At 42.8% G+C, this 13530-nt stretch overlaps 1 protein-coding gene across 2 annotated transcripts in view; it reads left to right on the top strand.

Annotated features, from left to right (window-relative positions):
- PGM2 (phosphoglucomutase 2) overlaps positions 1-1436 on the top strand; it is a 47481-nt gene extending 46045 nt beyond the window's left edge. For both annotated transcript variants that reach the window (XM_089678375.1, XM_089678374.1), the window contains one exon: positions 71-1436. In XM_089678375.1, the coding sequence (XP_089534501.1) occupies positions 71-173 (103 nt within the window). In that variant the 3' untranslated portion in view covers positions 174-1436. The remainder of the gene's footprint in view (positions 1-70) is intronic.
- The last annotated feature ends 12094 nt before the right edge of the window (positions 1437-13530 follow it).

Raw genomic sequence — 13530 nt, 5'->3', positions numbered from 1 at the left:
ACACAAATGTAGAGTCCTGAAATAAAAGTGGGCATAACAGTTAAACCCCCATGTGTTTTTGTTTTCACAGTGACTATGATCAGTTGAAGAAAGTACTAGATGACCTTGCGGATTCCATAGAAGAGCATTTCTTTCAGCCAGAAAGAAATAAGTTGCAGCCAAAAGCAGATTAATGGCTTCATTTGACAGGATGGTGCCTTCAGAGGTTGCAGGAGTATTTTTCAGCCTGAATACACAAAGCCTAATAATTGTTTAGGAAAAAAAAAAATCTGATTTATTTTTAGGTACATTGAGAAATACAACCAAACTAAAACACCAGTGCCACTGCACCAACAAAACCTTCCTGTTTGGAAATTGTTATAGCAGCTTTCGGTCCCAGTAGCAGTATTGTGGCCAGTATACATTATATTGCATTCCATGAGCTGATTAATTTTTATATCTATTTATTTTTAAAGAAATTCTGTAGAGTACAAGATATAAGCAGGGCCAGATTTCTGCACAGTCAACATAGGCCATGGCTAAGGACAGCAGGGCTGCCATGGATGACACAGTTCTCTACATCAGTAATACTTTCCCGTGGGTAGTAACAGGTACTGGACTACTGACCTGCCTTCCAGAGCAATCCACCTGGGTCCTCTTTGGCAGTCTGTACACAGTTTGTGCATTTTCCTTGGTGCAATGATTACTGTGTGTTTACAGTTTATTTACTTACTCTGGGTCTGTATATCTAGAACGAATTTGCTGAGTGACAGTATGCCTGTTCCTCTGGTGGACAGTTCAAGGTTTACTATTGCAAAGTGCACAAGCTATCTCCTTAGCCTTTCTGTCCTCAGCCTTGGCTCGCCTTGTCCAGCTATGACTTATGATCTAATATGAAATGAAGACTAGACCGTTTACTAGGAAAAGAATGGGCAGTACAAGATAGTTGGCTTACTGGGCCAAGAAGGTTGAATTTAGCCTTGGTCACAAGATAGATATTATGTACTTCTCTGTAGCTATAAATGCATTTGACTGTGGTGCATTGCTACAAAACACTGTTTTAGTGTACTTCATACTAACAATGAAAAACAAATATAAGCTACAACTATAGCTCCCCTATATACTACAGAAAGTTTTTGTCTCACAAGTAAGAGAGCTACAATATCCTGTAGTTAAACTAGACGTATTACAGGTTTCTATTCTATTCATAGTGAAGTCTTTTTTTTTTTTCTATAATGTTTAGTTTTAACAGTTACTGCTAAACATTTCATTTTTATAAACCGCAGCAGTGGAAGCTCAGTTGTGAACTGGTTTATAGCCATTATGAACTTAGCCATGCCTTAAATCTTCTGTTTACAGAAATCATTCCTTTCCCTGTATTTCAGAGTTGAAGTTCTTAATTTATGCAATTGTGTATACACACTGTCTGCCAATAAATCCAACTAAACTCCTAATAACTGTGTCATTGTTCCTTTATATTGAATCTCTGTTAGACAGCTCACCTGGATGAGATGTGTAAATATTCTCATGCAGGGATGAGGGACCAAAGTGTTGGATGATCAGCAATGCTATTCAGGATGCCCACATTTCTATCATCATATTTCAGTATAGAAATATCTTGCTAGATGGGAGTTCTAACTTCACTGGCTGTGTGCTTGCTTCTGTCATTGGCGTACTAGAAAGCAAAGATAACAGCTCTGGAGCTACACTATTTAAAAAGTCACCAATGGAATTCCCTCTTTCTCCCCTTACATGCTTATTTTAGGCAGGCCTCACAACTATCCATTGTGATAACATGTAGTGCATTGAACTGCGTTCTGAATAGCATCCCAACACTCCTGATACTGGGGGGGGTTATAGGACACTGTGCAGAAGCACACTATGCCTGTATTCCATAGTCTGTTCAGCCTGATGCAGACTGTGCTTGAGCAGGGGGTGTGTTCAAGAGTCATGCTATGATTGGGAGGGGGTGTGTTCAAGAGTCATGCTATGATTGGGAGGAGTTGTGTGCCAGGTGCAGTCTGTGGTTATTTTTTACCCTCTATTGTCACCTGGTGATCCAGCGTAATACGCTTCTTGTCTTACACCTGGTTCACATATGTGCGGCCATGCAGGCCTAGATTTGCATGGACACAAAAGACCATTCATTTGAATGGATTCCCGTGCCCTGGGACACGCAGGGAAGAAGTCCCTGCACTACTTGAGAAAGCCGAGGTTCCCAGGTTGCGATTTCCAGTGCGGGTGGCGTGCCATTAGAATTAATGGCACCCGCCTGCGGGTCCGCATCCCTCTGTGTGAGTGGTGTGGTTGCAGGTATTTGTGTGGGTCTCGCAGCGGCACCACCCACACAGATGTGAACCAAGCCTTAGGGTGCCTACAATATGGATGAAGAGCAACAGCTACACTTTTGGACAGCAGCATTGTTAATCTGGGGATTGGGTAGTGTTAGGTGTACTAGCAGATTTAGGTACACTAACAAATTGAAGCTAACTTCCAGCTAACTCTTTTAAGCAGTTACAACAACAAGTTTTTTTCCTTTTCGGATTTTTTTTAATTGCCCAGATGTTTAATATGCCTCTCTGGAATTCCAGTAGTGCTATCTAAAGTGTTTCGAAAAGCTAAAACATTTTTCATCTTAATGCATTTCTTTCATGCATTCCCTGCATTAAGGTAAAAAAAAAACATTTTACAGCTTGCTTTGCTTCCCCACCTCCCTACTTACTTGGGTCCTCGATTGATCCAGTGCTGTGCACAGCTGCATTTCTTCTCCCCTCTCTCCCTCTACTCAATGGACTGAGACAGCAGAGGGGGCCATTGGCTCCTGCTGCTGTCAGATACTGTGAGAAGGGAGCAGGGGGTGGCCAAACTGTGCTGATCAAGTCTGCCCTCATAGGAAGCAGATCATTATGGGGGTAGATGGAGAAGAGGAGGAGCCAAGAGTGCTGCTGGGAAACTCTAGAAGAGGAGGATTAGGGCCGCTCTGTATAATATCGTTGCACAGAGCAGGTAAGTATAACTTGTTTAATTATATAAATTAAAATAATGTTCCCCCACTGTTTATAGCAATTTCTCGCTCCCTGAAACACTGGGATGCCTTGCCTATCTCTTTCCTCGGTCGTATTAATGTCTTAAAAATGACCGTGCTACCCAAACTTTTATATCTGTTTGCAACCCTCCCCGTACCCGTTCCTATGTCCAAGCTTCACTCCCTTCAGAAATCTTTCTTACATTTTATTTGGCACAACAGGCGGCACAGGATTGCTCGTTCTGTTCTGCTTTCCCCACGTTCTAGGGGAGGCTTGGGAGCCCCGGATATAATAACATACTATTTTGCAACCCACCTTCGCTTTCTTATGTCATGGTCCATTCACTACCCTCCCAATACATGGACTGAGATCGAGTCTTTACAATTGTCCGCGACGAACTAAGCCCGAAGTGGGAGCGGGTACCTGTCAAAACCAGGTACCTGCTCCCCTCTCCCCCCCCCAAAAGTGGCAGTGGAGGGGGGGGAAGCAAAAAAGCGAAGCTTCCATTTTTGGGTGGAACTCTGCTTTAAAGCTAAATGCTTGCTGGGGCCATCACTAGAACTTCCAACTCTCTGTCCATTATTTCTTGTTTGTTGTATGCAATGGAGAATGTATGGTAAGTGAGACTCAGAGATCAGTGTGAACTGTGGCAGGGAGATCTCAGCGACGTAGTGTGTGATGCAGCATACCAACACTCTACCTACAACTACAATATAATGCTTGATGGACCAATTCCTAAAAATCCATGATGGTACCCTCTGGAACCCGCTGCTCATTTACAGAATCTAATTTTCCAATGTACTACCAATGATAGCTGCAGCAGTTACAGTGAAACTTTACTTGTGGACGGGGGGGGGGGGGGGGGGGGTTGGGGCATTGCTAGCAGGAAGGCTTATAATTGTAGAAAACTATGGGGAGATTTATTAAAACTGGAGCATTCAGAATCTGGTGCAGTTGTGCTTCGTAGCCAATCCGCTTCTACCTTCAGCTTGCTTGATTAAGCTTTGACAATAAAACCTGGGTGTTGATTGGTTTCTTTTCAGAGTTGCACCACATTTTGCACTCTCCAGTTTTAGTAAATCAACGTCTATTTTTCTTCTGTAGTAAATAGCTCCTTTTCCCCCTGCCAGCAGTCTTCTTAGTATTAGATGTGTATGTGCAGGAGCTACATCCTCCCAAGATGGCTGAAGACACTGATCCTTGAGGACTGGGCAGATATGTTTGGGACATTGCATTGCTGGAGCCAAGGTACAGGTAAGTATTGTGCAGTTTAGTATTGCTTCTAGAAATATGGCTCAGTTCACAAACTTTAAAATAAGGATCTGTATTTTAGCCATGTGACTAATTTTTTTGTCACTCTGAATTTGTATCCTGGTGTGAAAGCTTTGTGATCTGATTTTTTTTTTTGTTTTCTTGTTTTGTTTTGTTTTTAGCATTCATGGACTAGCATATGTTTGGACTTTGATCATTTTTGTTGTTGTGTGTCAGAAGCCTGCTGCAGAATGTAAGCTCTGTGTTCTACTGCTCCCTTGGTTAGTATGTGCTAGATGAACTCTGAAAGGACATGATGACATAACTGAAATGTGATTTTTACCCAGCAGAACACAGAGTTCACTCAGACACCACTATGTGATCTTTAGAGGCTGGACATCTGCTGACATATGGTACAACCACCTATTTATAGACTGCAATCTTCTTGCATTAGAACATACATTTTAAATGGCAGTCCTTTGAGACCATTCAGTAAAATAGTTTTGTAGTATACGATGCTATGATGGTGGTTAGGGACAATGAGGAGCAAGATCATATCTGACAATATGAGGATGTACATTACAAGGCACACCGGGGTTGGTTCACTCAGAATCTGGTGCACTTGTTCATGGTAGCCAATTGGCTTCCAACCTCAGCCTGTTCAATTAAGCTTAAGGTTAGGTTCACATCTGTGTGGGTGGTGCCACTGCGGATCCGCACAAAAATCTGTGCAACCACACCACCCCCACCGAAGAATGCGGACCCGCGGGTGGGTTTCATTAATTCTAATGGCACGCCACCCACACTGGAAATCACAACCACACTGGGAACCGAGGTTCACGTGCGGGCTGCATTTTCAGAAGTGCAGGGACTTCCCTGTGTGTCCCGGGGCATGGGAGTCCATTCAAATGAATGGGCTCTCGTGCCCACACAAAACGCCTGCAGGAACGCAATTATGTGAACCAGGGGTTAGGCCTCATATACACATGAACTCACCTGGCAGCAGAAAAACACTAAACGCGGCAAAAACACGTGCAAACGCAGTATAGCGCTTGGATGTTTAATCATTTGATTGGCCAGAGTATTTTTCATTGACATAAACGTGGGTAGCGTTTAGCCACGTTTACATGCATTTTTGCTGCGTTTAGCATTTTTATCCAAAATATTCCTCTCCTGAATGCAATTATTCTGCGTTCAGAAGAGGAACGTTTAGCTGCCCCTAAACTCTGCTGCTCCTAAACTCTGGTAAAAACCTATGTGTACATGGATATGGCTTTTATTGAGTTGCAATCAGGGGCTTTGGCAAAAAAAGCTCCTAAACTTACGTTTAGGAGCAGCAGTGTACGAGGCCTTACAATAAAACCTGGAAGCTGATTGGTTTCTGTGCAGAAGTGCACGAGATTCTGAGTGAACCAGCTTTAGTAAATAACCCCACCATGCTTTCTTGCATGCTGATGGAAAGCTGATGCAGCAAATGATGGGTAATTCACACAGGTCTGACTTACACTAGATAACATATTTTATATATATATAGCCACTGCAATCGGATTCTGGTCCTATATTGTACAATCCCTAGACCCCATAAAAAATGAATGCGTATCTAAACCCAGAAACAAAAATGCAGCATATTGCAGCTTAGAAGTCCTTAGATGTGGTGGCTGAATTAGCCATATTTTTGTGGCTTTTTTTTTCACCTGGTGACCTTGCCAGTGAAATAATTCCTGCCTAGGGTGACAATGTTCATTGTACTATATACATGGAGTATCAGCATTGTTGTCCTTAGATCAAGATCAAGGACAACACTACGAAAAGATAAAGATCAGTTCACACTACGAAAATGCACTGTGGATGCATTCCGGATACATTTTTGCTTACAGTTCACACCACACTCTGTTCCGGTGCAGTTTTGATGCAAATTTAGTTTGCTTTGTTCCAGTACACTCAAAAGTACAAGGAGTGCAGCGCTGCACTCCTTGTACTTTTGAGTTTATTAGAAAGGTTTTGTGGTAGCACTGCACTCCTTGTATTTTTGAGTTTATTAGAAAGGTTTTGTGGTTCCTTTTAGTGCATTGGTCGCTTGTCGGATTGCGCTCACTAACTTATATATTTTTTGTTCCAGTACAGTTCTGTGGAGAAAAAAATGCAGCATGTTGTTTTTTTTCTGCACCGGAAACTGACTGGAACTGACTATATTGGTGTGAACTAGGGCCATTGAAATACATGGAAAACACTGTGCATGTATTTCTGATGCAGAAAAAAACCACACTGGACTGCATCTAGTGTGAACTAGTCCTAACACAGGGCTAAAGAACACCCCCAATCTCCATTACATAAGGGCAAGAGAGTTTTGTAGTTCACCGAAGATCGCTGGAAAGGCTGATGACATTTTTGAGATTTCAGTTCAGTGCATAGAAAGTTACAATCACTCTGGATTTCTGACAGGGTCAACTGATATTATTTTACACTTTCAAAATGTATTTGGCCTGAAAAACAAATGCATTCTTCCAATATAATAATTGGTACTGTATGCTGCAATGTGTTATATTTTAGTTTTTGGGCTTAGATCTACTTAACTGCTTCCAGAAATACTGCTACAGGGCGGCATGGGTGCGCAAAATCACACGTGTATCTATATACATATGTGTGTGTGTATATATATATGTATGTATATATATATATATATATATATATATATATATATATATACATACACACACATACATGTGATTTTCCAGTTCTGCGTAGGGGGCTTGCGCGCCCTACCTGCGTTACCATTCGCGGCCTTGGTTGTCAATCACCAGGTCCCACCCAGTGAATACTTGCCGGCACCCGGTGATCGCCGAGTACCTCCAATGGGGGAGAGACCTGTGCATAAACACAGATCTCTCCCCTGTCAGCTCCTGCACACTGCTTTGTATAGCTGCAATCACACTGGGAAAAACAACATTAAAGGTCCAGTTCACTTCTAGTCTATTCGCATTGTTGTCAATCAATTCCTGAAAAAAATAGGGTGCTCTTTGACCCCTGAAACGCGTTGGATAGTTTTTGGATTGTCCCTCTTGACTTTTATTGGAATAAAGTTATATCTGGACATGTTAAATAAAATTATATCTGAGTTGCGGTGCTCAATTACCATTTTTGGTACATTAAATTACAAGCCAAAGAGGCAATGGAGTACCTCTGGGGTGTAGAAGCTGCCTGCCCGGGAACTAGGTCATTTATATCAATACGTAAGATAACCTTACAGATCCTGCTTTGTTTTCCCACTTTCTTCAACTACATTTCTGTCAGTGTATGTGTCCTGCTTTAATTTGACGCAATTTGTTCATTATATATTGTAGATTCCAATGGAGTAGTGCTACTACGTACCTAAAAACTTTCATTTCAAAACTGAAAGTTGCATTTTACAAAAGAGCTAATAATAATAATAATCCACAATTGTGTATATAAAGATTCTCCTTACCTGTACAGAAAGTAACATGCAGCAGTCTTTGTTGTATAGCTTAAATTGCAGGGGTGTCAAACTGGCGGACCTCCTGCTGTTGCGAAACTACAAGTCCCATCATGCCTCTACCTTTGGGAGTCATGCTTGTAACTGTTAATCTTGCAATGCCTTATGGGACTTGTAGTTTGGCAACAGCTGAAGGGCCGCCGGTTTGATACCCGTGGCTTAAAGCAAAACTTTTTTTTTTCAGTTTGGATAGAGTAAGCTAGATTTATAACCCCTGTCAATTTGTTTGTCATCTGTGTCCCGTAGGGGAGATTTTTCTTCATTTTCTGTCCCATAGCCAAAAGAAAAAGTGGGAAGAAATCCCTCCAAAGTGAAGGAGTCCCGGGGTGTCACCAGAACTAGTGTCCCCACTGAAAGATTTCACCTCTGTTCAGGGGCGGACTGACAACTCATGGGGCCTCCGGGCAATAGGGGATCATGGGGCCCCTGTGTCCTTGCCCAAACTCAAAAAAGCCTATGAAAAAGGTACCAGGGGCATCTCATGGGGCCCCCTACTGACCACGGGCCCTTGGGCAGTGCCCGAGTTTCCAAATGGTCAGTCTGCCCCTGCCTCTGTTACTATTCTGCTGTCAACCTTTTTCCTAATCAATATACAGCTGTCACATGACCCAGCTCTTCTCCAGCCTGTCTCCAGGGAACATAAGCAGGAGGCGTCTGGTCCTCTGCTGCTGGTCACATGCTAAAAAAAAAAAAAAAAAAGCCTTTGGCATACATAGTAAAATGATTAATATCAATACACTGTTTAAACTTGTCTTTCAAATATATATTTGACATCAATCATTATTTTTGGCAATAACATGATGTGGGTGGATTTCTGCCATTCACAAGCTGTGTTACGCCCCTCCAGCCTCTGTCTTAGAATAACAGGTGAACCTCCAGTAATCAAGATGCAATATCCCATCCTCATAGTGTTTAGCTGGTTAGTGGGCATGGAGGAGAAGGGATGGCGTGGGCTGTCATTTACCACTGTGTATACTCCCACCTGCGTGACTCTATAGTCACTTGGGCTGCTCAGATGTGATAGGGAGGAAATGCTCAGGGTAGAAATACACTGAAAACTGAGCATGTGCAGAGCTGCCAACACTGCAAAATCCACAACTACAGTGGAGACATGGACAGAAGGGGGAGACATTGAACAGCAGGATCAAGCAGGTATTTTGCAGAATACAAAAAATGAATTCCATAGTGAATGAGTTAGTATGAACAACATGTAATACAGTATTTATTGATAGTTTTTAATGTGGTTTCAATGACACTTTAATTTGACATGTACACATACAGTGCTAGGGCCAATTTAGATATGAGCCAATTAACCTACCAGCATGTCTTTGAAGAATCTGGAGACCTGGAATTCTACTTTAACTTTTCTAGACGTTCCTTATAACAAGGCGTCAACTCAGTTGTTCGATGCATGCTGGCAGCTTTGCAAGAAGCTTGCTGTAGACACTGCTCTTATACGAGGTGAAACCTGTGCGAACTAGACCCTATACTTAAATGTTAACTAAAAATATGTTACCAGTCTTGTGTGAATGGACAAATAAAGAATAATTGAAAGGCTGTGATGCTTGCCAGTCCTGTAATGTTTTAGGTTCCCTTCGGTGATGGCCACGGCTGCAGGTCTAGGTATTTGGTCACCTGTTCTCTGCTGAAATGTGGTCTTCACAGAAATTATATGACCAGGTGCCTAGGTTATAAGGCATTTGGTCAGCATTGAAGGGAGCTGCATTTTTCTGTTAGGAATTTGAGTATTAGAGCTCTACAATAACGTTTGAGTGAGGTCCAGCCGGCTCACACTATAAGGCTAGGTTCACACCTATGCAGGTTGTGTTTGAGCAGTTTCTACATTGCGTTTTTGCACCTGCATTTTTGCTGTTTTTTTGATGTGTTTTGCTTTTTTTCTTTTCATAATTTTTTTGTTGCTAGGCAGATTTGAAACGCAGCAAAAATGCACTACATGCTTTTCTGAAGCATTTCCTTTGAAGTCTATAGAACAAAAAACACAACTTTTTGTGTTAAAAAAATGTCCCTGTCCCTTTCAAAAAAACGTACCGGGTGAAAACGCAGTGAACATGTCTCACAGGAAATCATGTTAAATGGATTGTACTACGTTTCTGCAAAACGCTGCGGAAAACGCTTAGCTGTGAACCCAGGGTTAGGCCTCTTGCACACTGCAGCTTGAAAAAGCTCAGTGCAGCATTTTTTTTTTTCTGTTCTAAAATGCAGCCCATTGTTTACACGTCTGTGTGTACAGGCACATTGTAAACAAGCACTGCGTATTCTTGAGTAAAAAAAACAACAAAATAGAAAAATCTGCATTTCTGGTCAGTATTTTGCACCGGTTAAATTATTGGAAGGAAGTTTTGAGGATTAAGGCTTACCTTATTGGATGGGGGATGTTGGGGAGGTCTCCTAGGGAAGAAAAGGAGGGTCTGCCCTCGGGAAGTCCCGTGGGGTAAGTTTTTGGAAGAAGAAGCTTCCCACCCTCGCTCCCTTTCATGCTTTGGTTTGGATTGTCACAGCGGCCTTGGCGGTGGTTGGTCTTTGGAGGAGGAAAGAATTCTGTATGGATACAGATTCGGGACCCATCAGTGGTATGCAAACCTCGGTACATTCCAGTTAACAAGGGGTTAGCTCGGAATAGGTAAAATGGTGGTCACTGCGGATAAGTAGGGTTATCCCTGAGCCGGTGTGTTGTGGCTGGGGATAAGTAGGATGGTCCCTGAGCCGGTGTGTTGCAGCTGGGGGATAAGTAGGGTAATCCCCGAGCTGGTGAGTTGCGGCTGGGGATAAGTAGGATTGGCCCCGAGCTGGTGAGTTGTGGCTGGGGATAAGTAGGATGGTCCCCAAGCCGCTGTGTTGCAGCTGGGGATAAGTCGGATGGTCCCCGAGCCGGTGTTTTGCGGCTGGGGATGAGTAGGATTGTCCCCGAGCCGGTGTGTTGCGTCTGGGGATAAGTAGGATTGTCCCCGAGCCGGTGTGTTGCGTCTGGGGATAAGTAGGATTGTCCCCGAGCCGGTGAGTTGTGGCTGGGGATAAGTAGGGTAATCCCCGAGCAGTGTGTTGCGTCTGGGGATAGGTAGGATTGTCCTCGAGCCGGTGGGTTGTGGCTGGGGATAAGTAGGATGGTCTCACAGGAAATCATGTTAAATGGATTGTACTACGTGCAAAACGCTGCGGAAAACGCTTAGCTGTGAACCCAGGGTTAGGCCTCTTGCACACTGCAGCTTGAAAAAGCTCAGTGCAGCATTTTTTTTTTTCTGTTCTAAAATGCAGCCCATTGTTTACACGTCTGTGTGTACAGGCACATTGTAAACAAGCACTGCGTATTCTTGAGTAAAAAAAACAACAAAATAGAAAAATCTGCAGAAAAGTAGGGTTATCCCCAAGCCGGTGGGTTGTGGCTGGGAGCCTAAGTTGAAGGAATGTTTTCCGCAAAAGTGAAGTTGGGTTTATGGCCCTCAAATGACCACCACGTTTTCATCTGTTTATAATTTGGAATGTTATCTATGTTAAACTATTTATTGGTTAATAAAAGGCTGCTATGGCCATTTTAACTCCAGAAACATATTTGCATATTTTGTATAGCTGGGATGGTGGAGGGTATGGCCTAGCAGGCTTGGTTATGTTGGAAGGCGTATATTCTACCCTTGTCAAGAAATGCTGATGCTCAAATATCAGTATTGTGTGCAAGAGGCCTAACGCAGCACAGGAAACCTACAATCCGTGCATATTTATCCCACCGCGTTCAAAACGCACTGCCCTTATGATCAGCAGCGGGTGTCAGCGCAATGTTAACGGCAGGTCTCAAACGCAGTGTGTTTCGCTCCACCGGATTGCATGATACAAAACTACCATGCTATCCGGTTGCAGTGCGTTTACAAAACTAGTGCATACACTACTTTGGTGTGATTTGAGCCCATTCAAATTTGGGCTCAAATTGCACCGTACTGAATTGCATGTGAATTGCACAGAAATGTGGTGCACATTCCTGTGCGATTCATATACGATTCACAGTGTGAGCCTAGGTCTAATATCTTCTGATCTGCCAATCACAAGAAATGTTAACATGTTTTTATTTGAAGAAATATCTAAAAGCTAGCTTGTAAATTATATTTGGTTTAGAGGTTGATCAGATAAAATTCACTGCAATGTTTATCGTGTCATGTGCGGATTTTTGAATTCCTGATTTGTTCAGCAAGCAATAGCTATTTCCCATTAGCACCTATAATTACAGCATGTGTTCTCTAATAGAAAATGTCTGTGAGAAAGGCCAAGCAGCTGTTCTTCACATGTGATGAGCACTGGACACATTTTACTGCCTCATGAGGGTGACTGGATATTCCATAGCCAGCATTTAATAATCTTCCTTCTTAGCTCAAAATCTACCGGGATAAAGTAGAGAAATGGAGACACAGTCTAAAGGTCACTGAAAGGTACCTGACACTAAAGCTTTGTCATACCCAAGAAATCTGAAATGTTTCACCATACCCAAGAAATGTAAAAAAATGTTGTGCTTTGCACTCAGAAAAATATTCTAGTAATAAAAAAAAATCTCTGTAATAAAAGAAAATACCAAAATATTTTATATTTATATACCATCAAAGAAACATACTGTATGCTCTTCATTTAACATGAGGGCCATCAAAGGGTTAACTGTGTGCTGTTTCACTATATGCTGTGTCCATGTGCGTCACTGTAAGCACACTGCTTTGGATGGCTGCGTTGTGCACAGCCATCCAAAGCAGCGTGCACGAGCTAACGGAGTAGAACTGTTTTGTTTACAAACAGTTCTCCTCCCCGTCGGAGATGCTCGGCAATCACTGGGCGCCGGCGAGTAATCACTGGCCTGGACCCAGTGATTGGCGGCTGCGAATGGCAGCGCGGGTAGGGCGCTCGTGCACTTTGCGTGCGCCCTGTACCCGGAAATGCAAAATCATGTATAGATACATGATTTTGCACACCTGTGCCACCCTGTATATTTCTGCTATAGGGCGGTCGGGAAGAGGTTAATCAGCATATCTGTTTAGGCCAGATTCACATATGCAAAAAAAATAAAAATTAACCTTTAGAATTGCTTTAAAGCTGCTCCCACCCCCAAATTCTATTCTAACTACCCTGTAAAAAGAAGATGCTTATACTTACCTATTCTGAGGGCGCTCCAGTCCAGTCACATGATCTCCCCAGCAGCTAGGTTCAAGGGAGAAGAGAGATCGGTGACAACAGCTGTAATGCTGGGTGGAGACATCACCCATAGGCTTGCTATGGGGCATTCGTTGTCAGCGCTCCTTCCTTCACTTTAAAGTCTCTGCTGGGAGCTGATCACATGACCGGACCAGAGCACCCCCTCAGTGTAGGTAAGTATAGGCAGCTTCCTTTCACGGGGTAGTTAGAATAGGATTTGGAAGGGAGTGGGAACAGGTTTACGTATAGTTAGCAATAGCCTGGAATTCCACTTTAACTTTCTATACTGAATATTTAAAAGCATTTGGAAGGCTGTCACTGCTAACTTCTCATTATGCAAATGCTAAGTCACTCAACTGTCATGCTGATCCTCTGACTCTGATATTAACCAGGCAACTAGCATTTTCAGGAGGAGGTTAGAAATGATGACCCTCCTTAGTCCCAGGAAAGGTTTGCTTTCAATATCATCTTCGCCTTCCACCTTAAAATGAGCACAGCAATAGTTAAGTGACACATTTGTGTCCGCAAGTCGCACACATCCTCATCTGGCCCACACATATCCTCTCATACACTTTACATGCT

This window comes from Staurois parvus, unplaced genomic scaffold (genome assembly GCF_062004578.1).
Source record: "Staurois parvus isolate SC_StPar_1 unplaced genomic scaffold, SC_StPar_1.0 ptg000204l, whole genome shotgun sequence".
Classification (NCBI taxonomy): domain Eukaryota; kingdom Metazoa; phylum Chordata; class Amphibia; order Anura; family Ranidae; genus Staurois; species Staurois parvus.
Note: the sequence above shows the minus strand (reverse complement) of the source record. Positions and strands in the feature narration are given on the sequence as shown.